The 25970-nt window shown below is 58.0% G+C and overlaps 1 protein-coding gene across 1 annotated transcript; it reads left to right on the top strand.

Moving 5' to 3' along the window:
- Positions 1–19401, top strand: LOC104067753 (unconventional myosin-Vb). The gene is made up of 39 exons (XM_054050570.1): positions 1–27; positions 397–411; positions 1846–1926; positions 2877–2987; positions 3319–3481; positions 3719–3863; positions 3995–4151; positions 4347–4487; positions 4694–4775; positions 4952–5059; positions 6050–6162; positions 6274–6539; positions 6757–6838; positions 7116–7256; positions 7339–7461; positions 7832–7915; positions 8496–8645; positions 8775–8872; positions 9010–9096; positions 9174–9285; positions 9755–9966; positions 11004–11160; positions 11247–11486; positions 12587–12796; positions 12916–13009; positions 13113–13258; positions 13475–13618; positions 13785–14012; positions 14096–14193; positions 14898–15084; positions 15267–15360; positions 15564–15716; positions 15907–16055; positions 16334–16423; positions 17190–17340; positions 18432–18702; positions 18777–18951; positions 19067–19147; positions 19243–19401. Exons 1-39 carry the CDS (start codon positions 1–3, stop codon positions 19399–19401), a joined length of 5325 nt encoding a protein of 1774 aa, XP_053906545.1.
- The last annotated feature ends 6569 nt before the right edge of the window (positions 19402–25970 follow it).

Below are 25970 nucleotides of genomic sequence, written 5' to 3'. Positions count from 1 at the left end.
ATGGCTGTGGGCAACCCATATGTGCAGGTGAGGAGTCTGGGGGTGTTGTTCCCACCTCAGGATACTGTGGGGGAGCCCTGTCCACCGGTCTGGGGGGTTTGTGCACCACCCCTCCTCAAGGTGCTCTGGTCTGGGTGTCCTCCAGGGTCACCTCTCTGCTGGTGCCCAGCTTGGTGGCAGCTCCTGGTGGTGCATCAGGTGTGGGTCTGAATGGGGGGGGCCCTCCCCTCTCCCTCTGTGGGTCCATCAGTGGCTGCTGCCCCCCAACTAATTCGCTCATGGGATGGTTTGGGTTGGAAGGGACCTTAAAGCTCATCCAGTTCCAACCCCTGGCCATGGATAGGGACACCTTCCACTGGATTGGGTTGGTCTAACCCTCATGGGGCTCCTTGGCAGGAGCGCTCGGCGCAGGTGAGAGGGGTTTGGTGTTGCCTGGGCCAACAATGCTGGTGAGGGGTCTGGAGGACAACCCTTACAAAGGAGCTGCTGAGGGCTTTGGGGTTGTTTAGCCTGGAGAAGCGAAGGCTTGAGAGGAGATGTCATTGCTGTCTACAACTGCCTGAAAGAAGATTGCAGAGAGAGGAGTTCTGGGCTCTTCTCCCAAGACGGGCGATAGAACAAGGGGGAATGGCTTTAAGTTGCTCCAGCAGGGGTTCAGATTGGACGTGAACCCAGCAGGAGTGAGCTGGGTGCCCTGGCAGGGATGCTTTTCGGTCCAGCTGTGACTTCAGGCTGCGATCCCAGTGGTGCTGTGCTGGGAAGCCGTACAGTGTGCAATTTTCGCTCCCTCCAGCGGCTGCTGCTCGTAAAAGCCAACAGCCTCCTCTCCCTGCTCCTCTGCTGCTTGGCCCCACTTCCCACTGTGAAGTCAAACATCTGGGATTCTGATGCCTCCTTGGATGCGAACCCCAAGTTCAGCCCCTTCCTTCCCTCTTCCCGAGACTTCCAGCCTATTCGGGGCTTGTTTGATCAACTTTAATGATGCGTTAACACATACGCTTTGCACACGGCGGACCTGGAAACGTCTGCTGCGAGCCAAGTTCCCTGGATTTGCAACATCAGCAAAACCAGGATGGTTTTTTTTCAGGCCCTGCTTTCTAGCAAGAGGCCGGCTCCTCCGGATGGGATGGGAGCATGAGGGGTTGGAGCCCTCTTGTCGCTTTGCAGATCGCAGAATTGATGGAGAAAGCGACCTGCTCGCATCTCAGCCTGAGAGCAAAGCTGCAAGCGTTGATTTCCCACTTTCTTTTCTAAGCTTGTGGTTTGGCCTCGTCTCTGCATGCTTGGAAAACCAGGAGGCACCAGCTGCGTGGGAGCATCCCCTGTTCCCTGCAGTCCGGCAGAAGCTGCTGAGATAGTGTCCATCACCTTGGTGCAGAGCAGGGTCAAGGGTACTGGGGTTCCTTGGTCCAGGAACATGTCACCTCCTGCCAGCTTGGGGCTGGATTAATCCCTCTTGCTGCAAGGCATCCCATCAATTAGCAGGGGGTTAAGGGTTTTTTTAGCTCATTTTTTTGCCTCTCTACCCCTGTGGTGTTGCGCTGCTTTAGCTCCTACTGAGCGTGGGATCCTGCGCTCTGCAAAGTGGCTCCAAAAAAGGTTTGTACCTGGAATGAGGGAGGTGTTAACACTTGGGTCTGGGTGCAGAAGGAAGTCGGGGCTCACCGTGCTGCACGACTCCCACCTCATCAGCATCTGCAGAAGGGAAACTGAGGCTGGTAACAGCCAGCTGGTCCCTTGCACGGGGCTGCTGGCTACGGTTGGCCCCAGGGAGCTGCAGATTGGTGGGGCGATAAGGGCATGGGGTGATCTTTCTCAGCGCTGTTTCTGTGTTCTGGTCTGTAGCTGAGTCTGCAGAGCTTGCGATGGTGCCTGGACCACTCAGGAGTTGAGGATCTGTACTGCAAGTATCTGCTTCCAAGCCTGGTATTGTGGTCGGACTGTTCTGAATCCTGGACATGGAGGTGTTGGAGTGAATTTAGAGGAGGCCATGGAGATGATGTGAGGGCTGGAGAACCTCCTGTATGAAGACAAGCTGGGAGAGCTGGGGTTCTTCAGCCTGGAGAAGAGAAGTCTGCCAGGAGACCTTAGAGCAGCTTCCAGTGCTGAAAGGGGTTACAGGAAAGCTGGGGAGGGGCTCTGGATTAAGGAATGCAGGGAGTGGACAAGAGGGAATGGTTTTGAGCTGAAAGAGGGGAGATGAGAAGAGATCTTGGGGAGAAGTGTTTTGCTGTGAGGATGGGGAGGCCCTGGCCCAGGTTGCCCAGAGCAGTGGTGGCTGCCCCATCCCTGGAGGGGTTCCAGGCCAGGTTGGATGGGGCTTGGAGCCCCTGGTCCAGTGGGAGGTGTCCTTGTCCACAGCAAGGAGGTAGAACTGGATGGGCTTTGAGATCCCTTCCAACCCAGATGTTCTCTGCCCAGCCAAGCCGTGTGGCCACATCTGCAGCGTGCTGGGTGTTCGGAAATGCCTCTGCTTAGCATCTTCTGTGCTTCCCAAAGCCTGCCCTGCAGCCGTGATCCCATCCTCGGGGTGGGCCAGAGGCTTCTCACCCCAGGCTGAGGGCAGGAGAGATGCAGACCTTCCTGGGGTGGGGGGTTGGCAGGGCTGGGGAGAAGCAGAGCTCCTGCAGAGATGACTTCCCACACATCTGGAGAGCAGCTGGGTAGGACCCCTGCCTGCAGGCGCTGAGGGGCTGTGGGACACCAAGCGGGGTGCTTGGTCCATGGCTTGCACCGCTGTGATGATGCTGAGCACTTGGGCTCTCTCCCAGGTGAGGGCTGTGACGCTCAGTTCAGAGATTGGTGGGCAGATGCTTTCCCTGCCTCCAGGCTGTGGCTCTCTGCAGAGGTCCTCTCTCTCTCCTGTGTCCCTGCAGGGTGCCCGGGTGTGGATCCCCGACTGTAGTGAAGTCTGGAGGGTGGCAGAAATCACCAGAAGCTACAGGGAAGGAGACACCGTTCTCCATCTCCGCCTGGAAGATGGTTCGGTAAGGCTGGAGCTGTGCAGCACAGCGGGTCCCTCCTATGTGGTCAGGTATCCCCAGATGGGAGACAGCTTGCCTCTGCACCCCCAAACCAGCCTGGGGGCCTCAGCACCACGTGGAGAGGCTCAAACATTGCCTTTGTATGTCTCATCTGATGTCCAAGCAGGAGCACAGACCCCCATGGCTGTGTGGCTCAGTGTCCCTTGACTGCCCAGTCCTTGCTGGTCTGAGCTGGTCCTCCTTGCCTGATGCTGCTTCCCACAGCCCCATCCTACCTTTGCAGGCCTGGCTGCCTCTGCTCAGCACTTATCCTGCTCTTTCTCCCTCCCTGCAGGCGCTGGCCTACCCCATCGAATCCCAGCTGCCACCTCTCTGCAACCCCGACTGCCTCTCGGGTGCTGATGACCTGGTGGTCCTGAGCTACCTACATGAACCGGCTGTGCTGCACTCGCTCCGCCGGCGCTTCCTGGAGGCCAATGCCATCTACACCTACTGTGGTGAGCCCTGTGCACCCCTTCCTGCTCTCCATCCCGTGCCCTTTCTCCACGGCCCCCTGAGGCAGGTGCCTCTCCTGCCTCTGCACAGCCCTCTTCATAGAATCACGGAATGGTTTGGGTTGGAAGGGACCTCAAAGCCCATCCAATTCCAACCCACCTGCAAGGGCAGGGACACCTCCCACTGGATCAGATTGCTCCAAGCCCCATCCATCCTAGCCTTGAACACTCTTCCTCCAGGTATTGTCCTCGTTGCCATCAACCCCTACAAGCCCTTGCCCATCTACGAGGAGGAGGTGATTTACGCCTACAGCGGTCGTGAAATGGGGGACATGGATCCGCACATCTTTGCTTTGGCAGAGGAGGCGTACAAGCAGATGGTGAGGTGAGAATATCCCATGGAACCATCCCAGGATTACAGTGAGGAAGACCTGAAGCTCCTCCTGGACCACCGTGGCATGGCTGTGGAGAGTGGTCCTGCTGAGGCTGTCCCCAGCTCATGTCCCTCTCCGGCAGGTTTGGGAAGAATCAGTCCCTCATCATCAGTGGTGAGTCAGGAGCAGGGAAGACTGTGTCGGCCAAGTATGCCATGAGATACTTCACCACCGTCGGGGGCTCCCTCGGTGACTCCAGTATGGAGGAGAAGGTGTTGGCTTCCAGCTCCGTCATGGAGGTGGGTCCCATCAGGTCCCCAGGCTCTACATGGGAATAGTTGGGTTGTCCCTGCAGGCTCTCCCCGTGCTCCTCTTGGCCTGTATCCCTGTGGAGATGTTGTGCCAGTCCCTGCCCTCTAAAATGAGTGGCAAGGACTGAACTTCACCTGGAGATGTGGGGCCGGCTACATCCTCCTGCCCTCCTTCCCCACCAGGCCTTTGGGAATGCAAAGACAACCAGGAATGACAACAGTAGCCGCTTTGGGAAGTACATTGAGATCGGCTTCAGCCAAGCACATGTCACAGGGGCCACCATCAAAACCTACCTGCTGGAGAAGTCCCGTGTCACCTTCCAGGTGGGTCTCTGGGGTGGCATGGGGACAGGGCTGAATGGAAGCCCCAGTCCTTGGTGTGGGAGAGCGCTCCTCCTCGGCATCCTACATGGAAGCAATCCCAGCCCTGTGAGAGGGGAAGGCGTCCTATGTCCCTAAATCTTGGGCTGCAGCCCTGCCTCGGGGGAGCGTGGTGGCCGCAGGTGACCTGGCTTCTTCCTCATCCACAGGCGAAAGCAGAGAGGAACTACCACATCTTCTACCAGCTCTGTGCCTCGGCCACCCTGCCCGAGCTCCAGGGCCTGGGTCTCCGTGAGTGTCTCCCAACAAGCCCCGTGGCACATCTTGGTGCCAGCTTGTCCCCTCTGGGCAGTGCCAACACCTTCCTGGGGGCTGGAGGAGGCTCTGCTGCTGCTGGACACCTTGGGCTGGGATGAGGGTGGTTGGGACATGCTGTGTCGGTTCATAGCCCGACATCTCACCCACAGGTGGGGCAGAGTTCTTCCACTACACCCGCCAGGGCCAATGTGCCGCTGCCCAGAGCACCAAGGATGCAGCCGACTTGGAGAGCACGCGGAATGCCTTCTCACTTCTAGGTACTGTCCCGGGTGGGGATGGGGACAGGCAGGCTGGTTGTCCCACTGCCCTCACCTTGATGCTGCTGTAGGAGTGTTGATGCCGGGCATCCCAGCACTGTGGATGTCTACTGGCCATCTAATGGCCTCGAGTCATACCGGGAGAGGTTTAGACTGGGTTTTGGGCAATCTTACTTCACTGGAAGGCCTATCAAGTATTGGAGCAGCTTTCCAGGGAAGTGGTTGAAACCATCCCTAAAGGGATTTAAAAGATGTGTAGACATGGTGCTTGGGGACCTGATTTAGTGGTGGGCTTGGCAGTCGTAGAATTATAGAATCCATAGGTTGGAAAAGACCTTTGAGATCATCAAGCCCAACTGTCCCTGTCCACTACTAAACCAGATCCCTGAGCACCTCATCTGCCTGTCTTTTAAAACCCTTCTGGGGATGGTGACTCCACCACCTCCCTGGGCAGCCTCTGACAGTGCCTAAGAACCCTTTCAGTGAAGAAATTGTTCCTGATGTCCACTCTGAACCTGCCCTGGCACAGGCTTAGGCCATTTCCTCTCATCCTATCACCTGGGAGAAGACACCAACACCCACCTTGCTACAACCTCCCTTCAGGCAGTTGGAGACTGATGAGGTCTCCCCTCAGCCTCTTCTTCTTCTAAACAGCCCCAGGTCCCTCAGCTGCTCTTCATAAGACCCGTTCTCCAGCTCTTTCTTTTCCCGTTCTCCAGCTCTTTCTTTTCCCGTTCTCCAGCTCTTTCTTTTCCCTTTCCCCAGACTTGCTCCTGGATCTCAATGTCTTTCTTGGAGCGAGGGACCCAACACTGGACACAGGATTCGAGTTAGATGTTAGATTTATGTTTGGACTTGATCTTACGGGTCTTTTCCAACCTAAACTATTGTTTCCCACTCCTATTGTTTCCCACTCCTTCTGTTTGTGTGATGCAGGGACTGGGTTGGGGGGATCTTGGGGAGTCCCTCAGGCCTGTGCTGTGTCCACAGGTGTCCCTGAGGCTGACCAGCTGGATCTGTTCATCATCCTCGCTGCCATCCTGCACCTGGGCAACATCCTGGTCAGAGGGAAGGACCGCCGTGGGGATGGCTGCTTTGTGGAGGTGGATGGGAGCTTGGTGCCTGCATCCTACATCCCAACCTGGCCCCTGGGCTGCGCTGGCTGCAGGAGCCACCTCTTGACCATCCCATGGTGACAATCTGTCCCTTTGCAGGCTTCTGATGAGGCCCTCGGGCTGTTCTGCACGCTGCTGGGCATCGAGGCATCGCAGGTGATGCGCTGGCTCTGCCACCGCAAGCTGGTCACTGCGGGCGAGACCTACCTGAAACCTCTTTCCAGGGAGCAGGCGCTCAGCTCCAGGGATGCCCTGGCCAAGCATATGTATGGGCAGGTCTTCAGGTGGATAGTGAGCACGTTCAACCGTGCTCTTCGGTCGCTGGAGGGTCACCACACCTCTATCGGCATCCTGGATATTTATGGGTAAGAGCAGCTCTCCTCTCCTGGGCTGCCTGGAAGAGTGTGGCCCTGTTCCTATGTCAGTTATGGCTTTGGGTCTGCAGCCTCCAGCTGCTCCAGCTGGGACACGGGGATGTTCCTGTGGGTACTGGTGGTGCCAGTTGGGTCCCTGTGCCTGGAGCTTGTGGCTGGCCGGGGTGGCTCTGCCCAGCAGCCTCAGGCAGGTCTCTGCTGCCCACAGGTTTGAGACGTTTGAGCTCAATAGCTTTGAACAGTTCTGCATCAACTATGCCAATGAGAAGCTGCAGCAGCTCTTCAACCTGGTGGGTGTAACTTTGGATGTGTCTCCTTGCTGGGAGATGGTGAGGGTGGGACTTGCACATCTTTGTTGCTTTTGGCTCCCTCTGCCTTAAGCATAGCTGGTGCCTCAGTTCCTGCAAACACGGGGTCTGGGAGGCTACTGGAGCTGGGCACAGTCTCTTCCTTTCTCCCAAAGTGCTCCTACTCCAGGAGACAGGCTGCTCGGATGTCTTATGGAAACCAAGCCGTTGGCTGCAGTCACCTTTGTCCCCTCCTGACTCTGCTCTCCCTGCCCTCCAGCACGTCTTCAAGCTGGAGCAGGAGGAGTATGTGACTGAGGAGATCCCTTGGGTCTTCGTTGACTTCTGTGACAACCAGCCATGCATCGAGCTCATTGAGGGCCGCCTTGGCATCCTGGACCTGCTGAATGAGGAGTGCAAGGTGGGAAAGGGATGCTGGGAGCAGACTGCTGTGACCACGCAGAGCCCCTCCACTGCCTCTTCTTGACCCCTTTGCCTTTCAGATGCCCACAGGCAGTGATGGGAGCTGGGCCCAGAAGCTCTACCAGACCCACCTCGGCAGTTCCCACTTCCAGAAGCCCAAGAGGCCCACGGATGCTTTTATTGTCTGCCACTTTGCTGGCAAGGTAGGGAAAGCAGTGGCTCTGCACCCATGGGCACCCATCCTGTCTTCTCTAGACCTGGTGGTGGCAACTCCTGCAGCCTCCTCCTGCTCCGAGTAGCTGCGGCCACTCTCTGCACCCTCCTAGGCTGGGAAGTGGCTTCTGGGGCTGAGGGCTGGGCTACAACTCTTTACTTGAGGGTAACGATATGGAAACTCTGGTTCCCATCAGCAGCCTTGCAGAAGGGCAGGAGCTGGGCAACTTGGCCACCACCAGTTCTGACACTTGCAAGGACTTCTTCCAAAAGCCTCCCACAGTGTCCAAGCAAAGCCCTGCACCAAGCCAGTCTGCAGAGCTGCAGGATAACCCTGGTGCTTGCCTTGTCTCCTGCCAGGTGGAATACCAGTGTGATGGGTTTGTGGAGAAGAACAGGGATGCTGTCCCTGAGGAGCTGGTGGGACTGCTGCGAGCCAGCAAGGTGAGAACCACCTTGAGTAGGGGCTGTGGAGGGCAGAAACCTGGCCAGCATGTGGCCCCGAGAGTGAGAAAGGCTGATGGTGTAGGACGTATGGAGTCTGCAGGGTCTGCCAGTAGAGGCCTGTGTAGTGCTGGTCATGGTCAGGGTGCCTTGAGATGTGGGTGCTCCTCATCCTGTTCCCCTGCCTCGGGCTTCCCCATCTTGGGGTGACACCTTGGCCATGTCCCTGTGGAGGGGGCTTGGAGGGTCCTGCTGCCTGGAGGTCTGTAACACTGTCACTTCTCCATTCCTTCCTGCATGTGATGCTGGCAGAAGGTAAGGGACATCTTGGAGGGCTCTTGAGGACACCTGGGAAGGTGCTTGTGGCTTGCACTCTAGGTTTTTTTTCTGGAGGAAGCAGCAGATAGGGGCACAGTTGGATCTGGCACATCTGGGCTGGAGCAGGGCAGAGGACTGCACGTACTGGGCCTGTCTCTGTGGAGCCTGTGGTCTTCTGGGGTTGTTTCTTGCTGGCGATGGCTCTCTTTGGATTGGGTGATGGTTGCAAGGTCTGCTTGGCTCTCATCTCTGCTCTGCACAGTCTGCCCTGCTCGCTGAGCTCTTCCTGGAGGAAGGGGACGGCCCTGTGTCCCTGCAGTCCCGCAGGTCCAGCGGGCCCAGGATGGCTGGTCGCCTCAGCCGCAGGTCACTGCCTGGTAGCCAGAAGATGAAGAAGTCCATCTCCAGCCAGGTACGGGGTGGAAGAAGATAATGTGTGCTGGCCCTGGGGCTGGGACTCATGTGTGTCCTGGCCCAGGGAATCCCATGAGCACCAACGTGGTCCTGCTGGCCCTGACCACGCTTGCCTTGTCTTTGGCAGTTCAAAGTCTCCCTGAAGAAACTGATGGAGATGCTGGGCAGCACCACCTCGCACTACATCCGCTGCATCAAACCCAACGATGGCAAACAGCCCTTTGTGTGAGTGTCTGGCCAGGGCTGCTGGGGGCACTGGGGGGGCACTGCTGTCCTTCCAGTCTGTGTCCTTGCTCTCAGATAGCTTGGAGTGTGTCAAGCTGGCTAGGACCTATTCTAGGGCAGCCCCTCTTTTGGCCTAGGTTTGACTCCAGGAGAGCAGTGGAGCAGCTACGTGCTTGTGGTGTCCTGGAGACCATCCGGATCAGTGCCTTGGGCTACCCCTCCAGGTACCCCCCTGTTTCAGCAGCACCCTGGATGCTTCCCCTCCTCTAGCTTTAGCTCTGACCCCGCTCTGTCCCTATAGGTGGACATACCATGAGTTCTTAGAGAGGTACAGACCTCTGGTGAGCAGAGAGGACCTGATGACCACTGACGAGAAGCAGATCTGCAGCCTTGCCCTTGAGAGACTGCTCCAAGTAAGGGTCTTGCTTGGGGAGTGCAGCTGTAGTACCATAGAATCATAGAATGGTTTGGGTTGGAAGGGACCTCAAAGCCCATTGAGTCCCACCCCCTGCCATGGGTAGGGACATCTCCCACTGGATCAGGGGCTCCAAGCCCCATCCAACCTGGCCTGGAACACCTCCGGGGATGGGGCAGCCACAACTTCCCTGGGCAACCCGTGCCAGTGCCTCACCACTCTCATCGTGAAGAATTTCTTCCTAATGTCTAATCTAAATCTTCACCCTCCCAGTTTAAAGCCATACTAGATCCCTTGCAGATGATTTTTCCCATGTGTGGGTGCCCAGTGGGGCACAGAAACAGCTGAACTGGGAGATGGGGAGGAGCTCAGTTTCTAGGGAGGTTGGATGGGGTCATCAGTGGCATAAGGAGCATCACTCCTGGAGTGTGCCTTATCCTTGGGATTGATTTCACCTTTGCCCACAGGACCCCAACAAATACCAGTGTGGGAAGAGGAAGGTGTTTTTGCGGGCTGGCCAAGTGGCTCACCTGGAGGACCTGCGGTACCGGTGCCTGAGGACAGCCTGTACCCTGCTGCAGCGGCACCTGCGGGGCTGGCTGGCACGGAGGCGCTTTGCACAGGCACGGGCTGCAGCAATCTGCCTGCAGCGCCATGCTCGGGGCATGCTGGCCAGGAGGTGAGAGTGGGAAGGGGCTTGGAGGGAGCTGCAGAGAGCCAAGATAGAGCTCAGCTTTGCGGGGAGCTCATGGGTGTCTTGGCTCTGGGCTGGGCTCTGCCTCAGGGTGTCCTTGTGATATGGGCTGCACTGCAGGATGGGGCATCTCTGCAACATGAGCCAGGCTGCAGGCTTGGGAGGCCCCTTGCCTACCTCCTTTACCCACCCTGTAGGCTGAGCACCCCCTTCCCAGCTCCTTTGCCCTCTCTTTCAGACTTGGGTGCCCCTTGCCCAGCTTCTTTGCTGTCTCTTTCAAGCTCTGGCATTCCCTTGCCTGGCTCCTCTGCCCCCCTGCGGGCTCGGGCACCCCTTGCCTGGCTCCTCTGCCTTCCCTGTGCATTTGGGCACAACTTGCCCTGCTTCTTTGCTCTCACTTTCAGGCTTGGGCATCCCTTTCCCAGATCCTCTGCCCTTCCAGCAGGCTAAGATGCCCCTTGCCCAGCTTTGTTGTCCTCTTTTTCAAGCTCTGGCACCTCCTTGCCCGGCTCCTCTGCCCTCCCTGTGGACTCAGGCACCTCTTGCACAGATCCTTTGCCCTTGCTCTCAGGCTTAGGCACCTCTTGCCCAGCTCCTCTCTTTTCCCTGTGGGCTCAGGCACCTCTTGCCCAGCTCCTCAATTTTCCCTGCCGACTCGGGCACCTCTTGCCCAGCTCCTCTCTTTTCCCTGTGGGTTCGGGCACCTCTTGCCCAGCTCCTCTCTTTTCCCTGTGGGTTCGGGCACCTCTTGCCCAGCTCCTCTCTTTTCCCTGAGGGCTCGGGCACCTCTCGCCCAGCTCCTCTCTTTTCCCTGTCCACTCAGGCACCTCTTGCCCAGCTCCTCTCTTTTCCCTGTGGGTTCGGGCACCTCTTGCCCAGCTCCTCTCTTTTCCCTGTGGGTTCGGGCACCTCTTGCCCAGCTCCTCTCTTTTCCCTGAGGGCTCGGGCACCTCTCGCCCAGCTCCTCTCTTTTCCCTGCCCATTCAGGCACCTCTTGCCCAGCCTCTTTGCCCTCCCTGCAGGTTTGTCAGGATGCTACGAAGAACCAAGGCTGCTGTGATGCTGCAGAAGACCCTGAGGATGGTTTTGGCCCGACGCTCCTATCTCCGCACACGCCAGGCTGTCATCACCATCCAAGCCTTTGCCAGGGGCACGTTTGCCCGGCGTCTTTACCGACAGGTAGAAGCCTGGCAGGGCAACGAGTGTCCCAAGCCCACCTTGGGAAAGGCTGTGCCAATGCCACCACCGCTTCTGTCCTTCTGCAGATGGTGTGGCACCAGAAAGCCGTGGTCATCCAGGCTGCTGTCAGGGGCTGGTTGGCCAGGAACCACTACACACGCCTGCGTGGGGCTGTCATCTACCTGCAGTGCTGCTACCGCCGGGTGCGGGCGTGCCGGGAGCTGCGGCGGCTGCGTGCCGAGGCACGCTCGGTTGAGCACTACAAGCAGCTGCACAAGGGCATGGAGATCAAAGTGATCCAGCTGCAGTGCAGGCTGGATGAGCAGGTGGGTGCTGGCATCAACCCTTCATGGGTTCCAGGGTGTGGAGGAAGCTGGTTTTTGCTCAGCGCTTCATTGCTGACCACTTTGTAGCAGTCGCTGTGCAGCCAAAACCGTGTCTGCTCTTGTCTTCATCATGTCTTCAGTCCTCTCCTGGCTCTGGGGTGGGAGCTGATCCTGCTCGATGTGTCCTCAGGTGGGAGTTGTGAATGGGTTTTCAATCCTCCTCGTGGAAGGAGGCTGAGGGGAGACCTTATCACTCTTTTCAACTACCTAAAAGGAGGTTGCAGAGAGGTGGGTGTTGGTCTTTTCTCTCAAGCGATAGGTGAAAGGACAAGAGGGGATGGCCTCAAGCAGCGTCAAGGGAAGCTTAGCTTGGACATCGGGAAAAGTTCCTTCACAGGAAGGGTTCTCAAACCCTGGCAGAGGCTGCCCAGGGAGGTGGTGGAGCCCCCATCCCTGGAGATCTTTAAAAGACAGGTAGATGAGCTACTTGGGGGACATGATTTAGTAGTAGACAAGTACAGTTGGAGTTAATGAGCTCTGAGGTCTTTTCCAACCTAATGATTCTATGATAAGTGGAGCTGGTGGCCCTGAGGATGGGCTGTGCACCCTCTTGGGTGCTTGGTTGGGTGCAACCTTGCAGCACAGTGGTGTGTGCTGGGAACAGTTCCATGAGCAAGGTGGGATGAACATGGCATGTTCTCCACTGCGCTCCTGCTGGCACCATCTGGGTGAGTGTCTCTGCTTCAGCAGCCACTGCTCCATTTCTGGAGGTGTCTGTGGTATGATCCTGACTCTGGGAGTTGCAGGAAGGCCAGCTAGAAAATCCTGCAGCATATGGAAGTGGATATGGGGTTGTAAAGTCATAGCAAAGCTTTGATGTAGCTCCACGTGGGATGATATGTCATGAAGAGCTGCTCTACCAGACCTGACCACACTTTGAGGTGATACTGGAGGACCAGGGCTCCAAACAGATGGGTGGGAATTGAGGGATCATTTTGGAAGGGTGGCCTGAGTATGTGTGGGCTCCCCTTGGTGGGGGATATGGGGATATGTCCTTGTTCCTGGCCACCTGCCTGACATGCTCTGCCCTCTGGTCCAAGGCCCTGGAGAAGCAGCGCCTGGTGGAGCAGCTCTCGGGGCTGAATGCTGCCCACATTGAGGAGGTGCAGCGCCTGCGGGCTGAGATACAGCAGCTGAAGGAGGACATGGCCCGTGATGCCCAGATCCAGCAGCTGCAGGAGCGGATAGCTGAGCTGGAGATGCACAATGTGAAGAGCACCTTGGACCACGAGGTTGAAGAGCTCAGGAAGGTCTGTCTGCTCTTGCTTTGCTCTATGGGGTTCCTCAGGGATCTGGCAGCACGTGGTGTGGGTTCCTGGAGGACACTTCTGGTAGCCAAGGCTCTACCTGCCCCTCCGTTTTCCTGCAGCGCTTGACAGAGGTAGAAGCAGTAAAGCTGCAGCTCGGGGAGGAGAAGGATGCTCTGATGCAGCGCATGGTGAAGCAATCGCAGGATCTGGAAGGTAAAAAGAGATCCTTGAGCTCCTCAGCCCATTCATCTGGGTCTGATGGGGGTCCCCACAGGCTTGGTGGGGATCCACTCCCTTCTGTGTCCATCCTCCCCAGAGCAGAACCAGCGTGCGGCACGGGAGAGCCGGGGGCTGCAGCAGGAGCTGGAGGAGGAGCGGGCACGCTACCAGAGCCTGGTGCAGGACTACGCCCGCCTGGAGCAGGGCTATGAGAACCTGCGGGATGAGGTGGCCTTCCAGAGGGTGAGTGGCTGGTGGGGACATGGGGAAGCTCAGGACAACCTTTCTCCTGGATCACTGAGGGGAGCAGGCAGTGCTGGCTGGTCTGGGGCACCCTCTGTGGGAGAAGTGGGTTCCCCAGCTCATGAGCCAAAGCATCCCACTGAAGCGGCTGCTGCTCCGCCCCAGCTGATGCACTCGAGGTGTGAGGAGCAACCTTGTCCTTCTCTCTCCACTCAGCAAAGCACCTTGAGACGGTCCCCTTCGTCGGAGAGCTTCCTTGGCTCCGAGAGCAGCTACTTGTCCTCCATGTCCACAGCTCCCTCGCGAGATAGCTCCGACCAGCAGGCTGAGGCTAGTGGTGACCATGGTGGGGACAGAGGGGTGGGAGGGACAAGGGGACTAGTTGTCCTTTTGCCTGGCTATGGGGGCTGGCTGTGCCCTGGGGCTCCTGGCTGGGAGCTGGTCCCATCACGAGGGGGTGTCTGTGGGTGTTTTGGTGCTGGTGCCCAACACTGGCTGCTGTGCCAACCCTGTCTTTGCACCCCAGGGGCTGGAAGAGCTCTTGCAGCCAGTGCCAGAGGGAACACAGCCCAGCGGTGAGATGATGCTCAACAGCAATGTGGGTCAGGATCCCTTTGAGAAGGCCTACCTTCTCCTGCTGGGGCAGCTTAAAGCTGTCAACGAGGAGCTGGCCCGAACCCGGGAGGAGCTGCGGCGATCCAAGGCCCCGGTGGAGTTGGAAGAGAGGAAACCCTTGAGCTTCCTTAAGCGCAGGGTGAGTTCCTGCCCCACTGTAGTGAAGCAGGGGCAGATCCAGGCTGGTGGGGCGGGCCTCATCCTGTTCTCCTCCTCTTGCAGAACTTATCTGAGATGCTGGGGCTGGGCAGGAGCCTGGAGAAGGCAGTGGTGGATGATGACTTGAAGCATGCATATGATGCAGTGCAGGTTGCCAATAGGTGAGTTTGGTCCCAGGGAGATGTTCCCCAGCTGAGGCTGCCTTCCCCACAATGGGTTGATGGATCTGTGATGCTGGTGGTGAGGCTTTTGCTGCTGTTTTAGCAGTTACTTGGGTTTATAGAACCACAGAACCATTAAGGCAGGAAAAGACCTCCAAGCTCATCTAATCCAACCATCAACCCAACACCACGTCTACTAAACCATATCCTGAATTGTCACATCTATGTGGTTTTTGAGCCCCTCTGGGGAAGGTTGCAGCCTCCTGGCCTCTGCGGTGCTGGGCAGCTGCAGATCCTCTTTGCAGTAGCCACCATGTGCTATTGGCACCGTTAACCCCAGCTGGACTGGGAGAGCAAGAACAGCCCCTTGCTGCCCAGCTGGCTGTGGGGTAGCCCTGGCTCTCCTTCCCAGCTGTGTGTCGCTGGGTGGCTGGTGATCCCCACCTTGCTCTGAGCGTGAGCAGATTGGATGCCAGTGGCTCCATAGGAGCTTCTGAAGAGGGTAGGATTGGTGCAGGCTGTTCCTGGGCTGTACTGAATGTGCTCTGTGCAGCTGGAGGGGAGATGTTCTGCTAGCTCAACTGGGTCCATGCAGCCCCTGAGGCTTCAGGGGAGAAATCCCTCCTCAGCAGCCTCCCCAAGGGCTGGGGTGAAGCAGCTGAAGCAGGCTGGTGCCTCAGTTTCCCCGGGTTGTGTGTGTGCAGGTTGCTGGTGAGTCAGCTGCAGGAGGAGAAGCAGCATCACGAGGAGGAGGTAGAGGGGCTGCACCTCGACATCTGCTCCCTCAAGCAGCTGAGCCAGCAGCAGGCAACCCTCATCCAGGATCTGCAGCGGCACCAGGGGCAGGAGGAGCTGCAGCACCACGTCCTGCGGCTCAAGGAGGAGAACTGGGTAAGCGATGTGGGTAAGATCAAGCTGGGGTTGGCACACCTTTGCCTCGTGGTGAGCTGAAGCAGCTCCTTGAGGAGATGGGTGGGCTGCATCCTCCCAGCTCTGCTCCACTCGGTGGGTGCTGGTAGGGATGTCCAGCTGAGGGAGGCTGGCTGAGCCCTCCTGGGGCTGTTCCTGCCCAGGAGCTGACCCAGAAGCTGGAGAAGCAGGAGAGGACCACCCTGAAGCTTCAGAAGCAGCTGAGAGTATATGTGAAGCAGATCCAGGAGCTCACAGGCAAGTGCCTGCGTGGGAGGGAAGTATGGGGCTGGCTGGAAGGTGTCCCCATCCTGGTTTGAATATTGCCTAACCTCAACATGGGGAGCAGAGTCCCTCACAGACATGCTGAGGAGTGTCTGCTTGGACTGAGCTGAGGGGATGTGATCTGTGTCCTATAGCCCAGGACACAGCAGGATGTGACCTGTGTTCCTCTTCCCCAGTGAAGAGAGAGGCTGTCAGGCCAGCACAGGAGTTGGTGTCTGCTGTGGTCCCATCTCGGTCCCTCATGGTCTCAGCCCCAGCTGGGCTGTCCCAGGCCATGCTAGCATGGAGGATGGAGGATGAAGGGCGCATCATCAAGGCCATCATCACAGGTAGGATTTGGAGAGATGGAGACTCCCTACCCAAGCTTGGTCTCCCTACCCAAGCTTGGTCTCTGTTAGAGTTCCTTGCCAATCTCTGTGTGAGCTCATCCTTTCCGTGTTGCTGGGGCAGCATCCTGCCTGGCTCGGAACCAGCTTTCCCTATCTGCTAGGATGCCAACTGCCTTGCTTTCCCCTGCAGACTACAAGCCACAGAGCCCTGGGGTGCTCCCAGACCTGCCAGCCTACATACTCTTCCTGTGCTTTCGGCATGCAGACCACTGCCGCGATGAGCCAAGAGCCCGCTCCCTCCTGGATGCAGCCATTGATGCCATCAAAAGGGTTATGAAGGTGCTGGGCTTGGGCGTGGGCGTTGGGCTGAGGAGCAAGAGATCTGCTGGCTGAGGTGGGGATGGCCCTAAGGCACAGCGTGTGCAATGTCCAGCCTAAGCATCTCCTAGGGTGAGGGGTGCTCCTGGGTGCCTCGAGAGGGTCTGACAGCTCTGCACCCCCAAAGCCCTCATCAAGTTAGCTTGATGTTGCTCATGGAGCTACCACGGGGTGTGAGGGCTTGCTGGTGTCGCTGCCAGGCACCTCCTGACCCCAGCGCTCTCCATTCTCTCCTGCAGAAATACAGTGGTGACTTTGATGTGGTGTCACTCTGGCTTGCCAACACCTGCCGGCTCCTGAACTGCCTGCGCCAGTATGGCCAGGATGAGGTAGGGCTGGGCTGCCACCTTCTTGGGAAGGGTGGGACCTTAGTGGGTTTGCCCTGGGGCTGCATCCTCTGCCCTTAAACCAAGTAGATAGGGATATGCTGGGCTGACAATGCTCCACGCTTGCTTGAGGACCTTCCTGTGTCCCTGGTGCTGCTGGGTCTGACCCAACTTAGATTCACAGAAAATCTGCAATGTTCTGGAATCCCCAACACAAGCAGGACATGGAATTGTTGGAAAGGGTCCAGAGAAGGGCTATGAAGATCTGAGGGTTGGAGGACCTCTGCTAGAAGGACAGGCTGAGAGTTGGGGTTGTTCAGCCTGGAGAAGAGAAGGCTCCGGGGAGACCTTAGAGCAGCTTTCAGGACTAAAAGGGGCTCCAGGAGAGCTGGGGAGGTTTTTTTTACAAGGTACTGGAGTGATAGGATGAGGGGAAATGGCTTTAGGTTGGAGGGGGGAAGATTTAGATTAGACATTAGGAAGAAATTCTTCATGATGAGGGTGGGGAGGCCCTGGAACAGGTTGCCCAGAGCAGTGGTGGCTGCCCCATCCCTGGGAGGTGTTCAAGGCCAGGTTGGATGGGACTTGGAGCAATGGGATCCATGGCATGGGGGTTGGAACTGGATGACCTTTAAAGGTCCCTTCTACCCCAAACCATTCTATGATTCTATGTATGTCCTGAGTTGGAACAGACGCTTGGGAAGGATCATTGAGTCCTAGGACGACCTGAACACTCACACCGTGAATTTGTACCTGTTTGTACCCTCAGAGATACTGGCAGGGGAACACAGCGCGGCAGAATGAGCATCGCTTGCAGAATGTGGACCCCCAGAGCTCGTGCTGCAGCCTGGATGCCCTGGCGGTCCAGCTCTACCAGCAGCTCATCCGCACTGCCGAGAAGAGCCTCAAACCCATGATTGGTATGGCGTGAGCTTGGGGGGCGTGCAGGGCACTTGGGGGATGCTGGTTCAGGGAGGGAAGGGAGCGCTGTGTGAGCCGCCTGCTCTGTTACAGAGGCTGCACCCAGAGCTGGGGAGGAGGTTTGCTCTAAAGTTGGGGTTCCTTCCATGAGGATCCATCTGCTCCTCGAGCATCCTGGCTTGGATGAGGTGTCTGGGGAGCTAAAGTAGGCTCAGCACACCACAAACCTTGGGCTGTAGCCATTGGGAGCAGCCTCTGTCATGGAATCCTGGAACAGTTTGGGTTGGAGGGGACCTTTAAAACCCATCCAGTCCCACCCCCTGCAATGGGCAGGGACACCTCCCACTGGATCAGGGGCTCCAAACCCCGCCCAGCCTGGCCTGGAACACCTCCAGGGATGGGGCAGCCACCACTGCTCTGAGCAGCCTGTTCCAGGGCCTCCCCACCCTCATCATGAAGAATTTCTTCCTATCGTCTAATCTAAATCTTTCCCCCCCACCTCCGTCACTTCAGGCCCTTGTAAAGAGCCCTCCCCAGCTTTCCTGGAGCCCCTTTCAGTCCTGGAAGCTGCTCTAAGGTCTCCCTGGAGCCTTCTCTTCTCCAGGCTGAACAATCCCAACTCTCTCCTTCTGTCCTTATAGCAGAGGTGCTCCAGCCCTTGGATCACCTTTGTGGCCTCCTCTGAACTCGCTCCAGCAGTTCCATGTCCTTCTTGTGTTGTTTCACAGCCTCGTGGAGCAGGGCCAGTCCCTGGGCTGGGCTGAACCAGCCATCTCGGAGGTGTCATCAGCCCCAGCTGGGACACAGAGCCGAGGAGCAGCGTAGAGGCTGTTTGAGGCACCATGCAAGGTCTCTGCCTTGTTATAGAATCATAGAATCACCAGGTTGGAAAAGACCTCTTGAATTATTGAGTCCAACCATTCCTATCTACCATTAAAACCATGTCCCTGAGCACCTCATCTACCCATCTGTTAAATCCTTCCAGGGGTGGGGACTCTGCCACCTTGCTGGGCAGCCTCTGCCAGTGCCCCATGACCCTTTCTGTGAAGCTTTTTTTTTTCTTTCCTGATGAGTCTTCTCTCTCCCGTAGTTTCTGCAATGCTGGAGAGTGAGCCCATCCAGGGCTTGTCCTCTTCTTGCCCTCCTGGCCACCGCCGCTCCTCGTCAGCCCCTGCCCACACCCTGCCTGAGCTGCTGCAGCAGCTGAGCTCCTTCCACGCAGCGCTGGACAGCTATGGGCTGTCCCCCAGCGTGGGCCACCAAGCCCTGCGCCAGCTCCTCTTCCTCGTCAGCGGCACCACCCTCAACTACCTCCTGCTGAGAAAGGACGCGTGTTCCTGGAGCCGTGGCATCCAGCTCAGGTGCGTCCCTGAGTAGGACAAGGGGAGCTGGGCCATGGTCAGTGCCTCCCCTTGACCTGGTGTCCCCCTGGCAGGTACAACATCAGCCAACTGGAGCAGTGGCTGCGCGCAGAGGGGTTGCAGCAAAGTGGGGTGCATGAGGTGCTGGAGCCCCTGGTCCAGGCTGCACAGCTGCTGCAGGTGAAGAAGGTGACAAAGGAAGATGCTGGAGCTATCTGTAGCCTGTGCACAATGCTGTCGCCCCAGCAGGTACTGGGGGGGTTGGAGTTCTCCACTTTCTGGGTACTCGTGCTGGACTGGGGCTCCTTGGCACACTGGGGATGCCAGTCTCTTCCCTGTTGATGGTACCCACCATTTCCTCCAGGTTGTGAAGATCCTCAGGGCTTATACCCCAGCTGCTGGGTTGGAGGAGCGCGTCAGCCCCAGCTTCATCAGCAGCCTTGAGGTAAGGGGAAACTGAGGTTGAGTGTTGGGGGGGGCTGTCCTGCATGGATCCCCTTTCTGGAGCAGCCTTGGATGCGAGTGCTATTCCCCCCACAGAAACAACTGCAGGACCAGTATGGAGAGAAACCCAGCCAGCTCCTGGTGGACACCAGCCACCTCTTCCCTGTGCACCTGCCCTTCACTGCCTCCCCCCTGCACTTGGATGAGCTGCGCATCCCTGATAGCCTCGGTCTGACCTTCCTTGTCCGCCTCTGAGCCAAAGTCCAGCCCTGGGCCACAGCCAGTGCCGTACGGAGGGATGTCTGAACCTTCTGAGGTGGGAGAAGGCCATGAAGGTGGGGATGCAGAGCTCTGGCTGTGCTATAGTGCTGAGACACTCGCTTATTGGATGAACCTCAGATGCTGAGGGTTTTGGCCACTTTTTAATCCTCTTGAAGTTAATAAAAGTATTTGCGGCTAACTTCAGAGCTCCAGGCTCGCTGGGGTGGGTGTGCTGTTGGCAAGGTTGGGGGAGGGAGCCTCAAGGACTGTCCCTGGGATGTTCGTTGTGGTTTTTGGTAGTCTGGGGCTGCTTCCCTGGAGTTGGGGGAGTCCTTCCCGCCACCACCTGCCCTGATGAGGACTGGGATCAGCCCTAGGGTGGCTTCATACCCTTTGGGGCTTCTGGCCTCTGATTTGGGGCTTGGTTGTTTTGGGGTTTTTTTTTCCCCTTTTTGGGCACTCTTTTCCAACTCTCCCACACAGGTATGGAGCAGTTGCAGAGAAACAACATTTAATTGGAAAAAACAACGAGAAAAAGTCCTATCAAAACTACTGGAACCTCCTAATCCCTCAAAATTCGCCATCTCCTTCCTCTCCACCCCTCAAAACACACCCTTCCTTCCTCTCCAACCTTACTTTTCCTTCTCCATCCCATCCCTGCCACCATTCTAATCCCACCCTTCCACCTCTTGGCTCTCCCCCAGTGCCCTGCGCTTGCTGGGTGGTGATGGCAAGGGCCTCTTCCCTCTCTTCTGCCCCCGCCTCTCAAACACAGAGCACTGGGGTGGTTTCAGGTCCACCTCTGCCTCCTCCCACGGGTCTTGTGGCCCCAAGCTCGTGACAAACTCATCGAGGCCCAGGATGGCATCTGCAGTTTCAGGGACGCTGTAGTCAGCACTGAGCAGGTCCTCGGGTAACGACAGCGAGGAGAAGGGGCAGGGGGGGATGGCTGCACCAGTGCCTCCGTGTTCTTCAGGCTTGGGACTGCTCTTGGTCTCATTTCTGATGACCTCCACCTCTTCCATGAAGCAATCGAAGAACCTCAGTGCGTCTTCAAGAGGAACCTCGTAAGGCAGTTCAAGAACGTCTCCCATCTCCGCAGGGTCTTGGGTTTGGCGGAGTGCAGAGGGGCTGGAGGGGACCTCACTGCTTGGGGAGGTGTTGTTCCCCAAGGAGGCCTCTGCGGTGGTGTCTGTGCTGGTGTTGTTGGCCTCATTAGACTGCTCTTGAAGGTTCTGGCAGCCAGGTGTAGAGCTTACGGACGGCACTGGTGGGGCTTGGGCCAACACGATCTTCTTGTTCTTCTTAGTTGTCTTCTTCATGGAAGAGGAGAGGTTTTGGGTTTGGCCCTGGGGTGTCCCTGGCGCTGGGATGGCCAGGGAGTTCTTACTGCCCCAGGGAACCAAGAGGGCAGTGCGTGGTGTAGAACCAGTCCCGTGCCCACCAATATATACAGTGACTGGAGGCGGGATGGTGATGGGCTGCTGGCTCCTGTGGACTTGGGAATCCAGGTAGCAGTCATCTGGAGCCACCGGTGACCCTGTCGGGGTGAGAGGGAGTCAGGCTGTGCTGGAGGAACCTCCAGAGGTATCCACTATGCTCATCCCCATCCCTAATGTTCTCCAGCTCTGCTCCAGGCACGTGGAGAGTTTGTGGTGGTGGTCTTCCCTGCAGGGTGAGCTCCGTTGCTGGAGAGAGTGGGGTTGGAGACTCTCTTGCAGGAGGTGAAATGGGAGAGATGACCCCAAGGAACTGGCAGATGTGCTGGCACTGGGATTTCCTGGTTCACCCAGGTGAGGACAGGGACGCTCGCCCCATATTGTTGTCTCCTGTGCCATCGCTGCTTGGCGACAGGGCTGGTGGGGATGCTGGGAGAGCCTGGGCTTGGAGATGCTGAAGGTGTGCAAGGTGCTGGGGTGCCGTAGCAGCCAGGGGGGTGGTGCACCTGCTGGTGGTATGTGTGGGGCTTGAGCTGCCACCTGAACTGGGGGTGTCTAAAGCCATGGGCAGGGTCTGCTGCTGCCCGGGCTGTTGCGTCAGGATGGCTGAGCCTGGAGGAGTCAGGAGCCATGGGGAGTGTCACCTGTGCTCTTGTCCCCAAGAGCGAAACCAGGCTGCAGAGCTCGGGGTGGGCGCCTACCTTGTTGGGAGAAGGATTTGGGAGCGAGAAACATCTCAAGGCGCTGGGGTTCTGCCGGAGCCTGGCGACCAGAGAGTGGGAGCTGCCGTCCTGGCTGTGCCATGGCGGCTTCTGGTTGTTGGTCACTAAGGACTCTCTGAGGTATCCCAGGATGGGACGTTGGGTCTCTTTGTGACCTCATGAGCCTCCCCATCTCCTCTGGGGTGGGGGGGGGGGTGCGGAAGAGTTCAAAGTGTTGGGGTGCTGGACCTCCACTCTGTCTCAGGCGCTTGGAGATCTTGTGGCCAGAGCCTTCCTTGCAGCGTGAACCCTTCTGGCTGTGGGACGTGGTGTCAAACTGGGGAGGAGACTCACTTCCAGAAGGGAAACTGGGAGAGATGGTCCCAAGGAACTGGGAGATTGTCGAATAATGGGATTTCCTGGGCGCTCCTCAGCCAGGCGAGGGCAGGGATCCTCGCCCCATCTTGCTGCCCCCTGTGCCATCGCTGCTTGGGGACAGGGCTGGTGGGGATGCTGAGGTGTGGAAGGTGCTGGAGTGCCAGAGCAGATGGTGCTGGTGCAGACAGGGCTGCTCTACCTGCTGGTGGGTCCAGCAGGGCCTGGGCTGCCACCTCAGCTGGGGGAGCCGAGCCCATGGGCCGGGGCTGCTGCTGCCCGGGCTCTTGTGTCGGGATGGCTGAGTCTGGGAGAGAGACGGAAGCCACGGGTGGTGTCACTTCTGCTCTTGTGCCCAAGAGCAAAATGGAGCTGCAGATCTCGTGGTGGGTCACTACGTTCCATGTAGAAAGCTTTGGAGGGACTAAGGGGCTGAAGGCACAAGGGTTTGGATGAGGCCTGAGCACCAGGCGTGGGAGCTGCTGTCCTCGCTGTGCCACGGTGCCTGTTGGTCCCCAAGGGCTCTCTGGGGTGTCCCAGGACTCAACGTGGGGGGCTCCACAGCCTCTTTGTGCCACACGGCACACGCGGTTGTGCCCTTTGCCCGTGCTTCTGCTGCTGCATTGGCTGCAGTGAGGCACAGAGCAGCGAAAGGGCCTCAACGGGGCAAGGGAAGCTCATGCTGTGGCACTCCCTGGCATGTTCTCCCCCAGTCTTTGCTCCAATATTCCTGTTCCATCTTTTCCTCTCCAGAAAGGGAAGGGAGCAGCTCTGGCTCCCCCAGGGAAGGGCCACTCTGTCCCTGGTCGTGTGACAGCCAGGAGGAGGTGGCAGCCGGGCTGTGTGCTCCCAGAAAAGGACTGGATTGTGCCGAGGTGCTGGGGCTGTTTGTGCTCTCCGGAGCCAGGGATGGTGTTAGTCCTTCCCCTCCTTGTACTTGGAGGACGTGGCTCTCCCCAGGAGCTGCTGGGAGGAGCAGAGGCCTCTCGCTCCCACTGTGTGACCAACATGGGGCTGTCGGGATAACTCCTGCCACCGAACTGGAGGCCGAGGATGTCTCCTGGCCTGTGTGCTGTGACTGAAAGAGCTCGTTTGCTGTTCGGGAGCCCCTCTGGCTGCAGGACTGCTGCAGAACTTGTGGCGGGGAGCACCGCTGGGGCGGGAAGTCCATCCCTGGGCCACAGGCAGTGCCCTACGGAGGGATGTCTGAACCTTCTGAGGTGGGAGAAGGCCGTGAAGGTGGGGATGCAGCGCTCTGGCTGTGCTGTAGTGCTGAGACACTCCTTATTGGATGAACCTGAGATGCTGAGGGTTGTGGCAGAGCCGGGGCCAGGGCTGCCTGGAGCGGAGTGGTTTGGCCACTTTTTGATCCTCCTGAAGTTAATAAAAGTATTTGCAGTTAACTTCAGAGCTCCACAGTCCCTGGGGTGGGTGTGCTCTTGGCAAGGTTGGGGGAGGGAGCCTCAAGGACTGTCCCTGGGATGTTCGTTGTGGTTTTTGGTAGTCTGGGGCTGCTTCCCTGGAGTTCGGGGAGTCCTTCCCGCCACCACCTGCCCTGATGAGGACTGGGATCAGCCCTAGGGTGGCTTCATACCCTTTGGGGCTTCTGGCCTCTGATTTGGGGCTTGGTTGTTTTGGTTTTTTTTTTTCCCCTTTTTGGGCACTCTTTTCCAACTCTCCCACACAGGTACGGAGCAGTTGCAGAGAAACAACATTTAATGGGAAAAAACAACGAGAAAAAGTCCTATCAAAACTACTGGAACCTCCTAATCCCTCAAAATTCGCCATCTCCTTCCTCTCCACCCCTCAAAACACACCCTTCCTTCCTCTCCAACCTTACTTTTCCTTCTCCATCCCATCCCTGCCACCATTCTAATCCCACCCTTCCACCTCTTGGCTCTCCCCCAGTGCCCTGCGCTTGCTGGGTGGTGATGGCAAGGGCCTCTTCCCTCTCTTCTGCCCCCGCCTCTCAAACACAGAGCACTGGGGTGGTTTCAGGTCCACCTCTGCCTCCTCCCACGGGTCTTGTGGCCCCAAGCTCGTGACAAACTCATCGAGGCCCAGGATGGCATCTGCAGTTTCAGGGACGCTGTAGTCAGCACTGAGCAGGTCCTCGGGTAACGACAGCGAGGAGAAGGGGCAGGGGGGGATGGCTGCACCAGTGCCTCCGTGTTCTTCAGGCTTGGGACTGCTCTTGGTCTCATTTCTGATGACCTCCACCTCTTCCATGAAGCAATCGAAGAACCTCAGTGCGTCTTCAAGAGGAACCTCGTAAGGCAGTTCAAGAACGTCTCCCATCTCCGCAGGGTCTTGGGTTTGGCGGAGTGCAGAGGGGCTGGAGGGGACCTCACTGCTTGGGGAGGTGTTGTTCCCCAAGGAGGCCTCTGCGGTGGTGTCTGTGCTGGTGTTGTTGGCCTCATTAGACTGCTCTTGAAGGTTCTGGCAGCCAGGTGTAGAGCTTACGGACGGCACTGGTGGGGCTTGGGCCAACACGATCTTCTTGTTCTTCTTAGTTGTCTTCTTCATGGAAGAGGAGAGGTTTTGGGTTTGGCCCTGGGGTGTCCCTGGCGCTGGGATGGCCAGGGAGTTCTTACTGCCCCAGGGAACCAAGAGGGCAGTGCGTGGTGTAGAACCAGTCCCGTGCCCACCAATATATACAGTGACTGGAGGCGGGATGGTGATGGGCTGCTGGCTCCTGTGGACTTGGGAATCCAGGTAGCAGTCATCTGGAGCCACCGGTGACCCTGTCGGGGTGAGAGGGAGTCAGGCTGTGCTGGAGGAACCTCCAGAGGTATCCACTATGCTCATCCCCATCCCTAATGTTCTCCAGCTCTGCTCCAGGCACGTGGAGAGTTTGTGGTGGTGGTCTTCCCTGCAGGGTGAGCTCCGTTGCTGGAGAGAGTGGGGTTGGAGACTCTCTTGCAGGAGGTGAAATGGGAGAGATGACCCCAAGGAACTGGCAGATGTGCTGGCACTGGGATTTCCTGGTTCACCCAGGTGAGGACAGGGACGCTCGCCCCATATTGTTGTCTCCTGTGCCATCGCTGCTTGGCGACAGGGCTGGTGGGGATGCTGGGAGAGCCTGGGCTTGGAGATGCTGAAGGTGTGCAAGGTGCTGGGGTGCCGTAGCAGCCATGGGGGGTGGTGCACCTACTGGTGGTATGTGTGGGGCTTGAGCTGCCACCTGAACTGGGGGTGTCTAAAGCCATGGGCAGGGTCTGCTGCTGCCCGGGCTGTTGTGTCAGGATGGCTGAGCCTGGAGGAGTCAGGAGCCATGGGGAGTGTCACCTGTGCTCTTGTCCCCAAGAGCGAAACCAGGCTGCAGAGCTCGGGGTGGGCGCCTACCTTGTTGGGAGAAGGATTTGGGAGCGAGAAACATCTCAAGGCGCTGGGGTTCTGCCGGAGCCTGGCGACCAGAGAGTGGGAGCTGCCGTCCTGGCTGTGCCATGGCGGCTTCTGGTTGTTGGTCACTAAGGACTCTCTGAGGTATCCCAGGATGGGACGTTGGGTCTCTTTGTGACCTCATGAGCCTCCCCATCTCCTCTGGGGGGGGGGGGGGGGTGCGGAAGAGTTCAAAGTGTTGGGGTGCTGGACCTCCACTCTGTCTCAGGCGCTTGGAGATCTTGTGGCCAGAGCCTTCCTTGCAGCGTGAACCCTTCTGGCTGTGGGACGTGGTGTCAAACTGGGGAGGAGACTCACTTCCAGAAGGGAAACTGGGAGAGATGGTCCCAAGGAACTGGGAGATTCTCTAATAACGGGATTTCCTGGGCGCTCCTCAGCCAGGCGAGGGCAGGCATGCTCGTCCAATCTTGCTGCCGCCTGTGCCATCGCTGCTTGGGGACAGGGCTGGTGGGGATGCTGAGGTGTGGAAGGTGCTGTGGTGCCAGAGCAGATGGTGCTGGTGCAGACAGGGCTGCTCTACCTGCTGGTGGGTCCAGCAGGGCCTGGGCTGCCACCTCAGCTGGGGGAGCCGAGCCCATGGGCAGGGGCTGCTGCTGCCCGGGCTCTTGTGTCGGGATGGCTGAGTCTGGGAGAGAGACGGAAGCCA

The sequence above is a fragment of the Cuculus canorus genome, chromosome 27, assembly GCF_017976375.1.
Source record: "Cuculus canorus isolate bCucCan1 chromosome 27, bCucCan1.pri, whole genome shotgun sequence".
NCBI classification, from domain to species: Eukaryota; Metazoa; Chordata; class Aves; order Cuculiformes; family Cuculidae; genus Cuculus; species Cuculus canorus.
Note: the sequence above shows the minus strand (reverse complement) of the source record. Positions and strands in the feature narration are given on the sequence as shown.

Bases quoted from the DNA above. Each gene is read 5' to 3' on its own strand.
- LOC104067753 (XM_054050570.1), top strand. From the start codon at position 1: ATGGCTGTGGGCAACCCATATGTGCAG. The intron at 15,085-15,266 runs GTAAGCGATGTG...GTTCCTGCCCAG, and splicing joins GGCTCAAGGAGGAGAACTGG to GAGCTGACCCAGAAGCTGGA. The intron at 18,703-18,776 runs GTGCGTCCCTGA...TCCCCCTGGCAG, and splicing joins AGCCGTGGCATCCAGCTCAG to GTACAACATCAGCCAACTGG.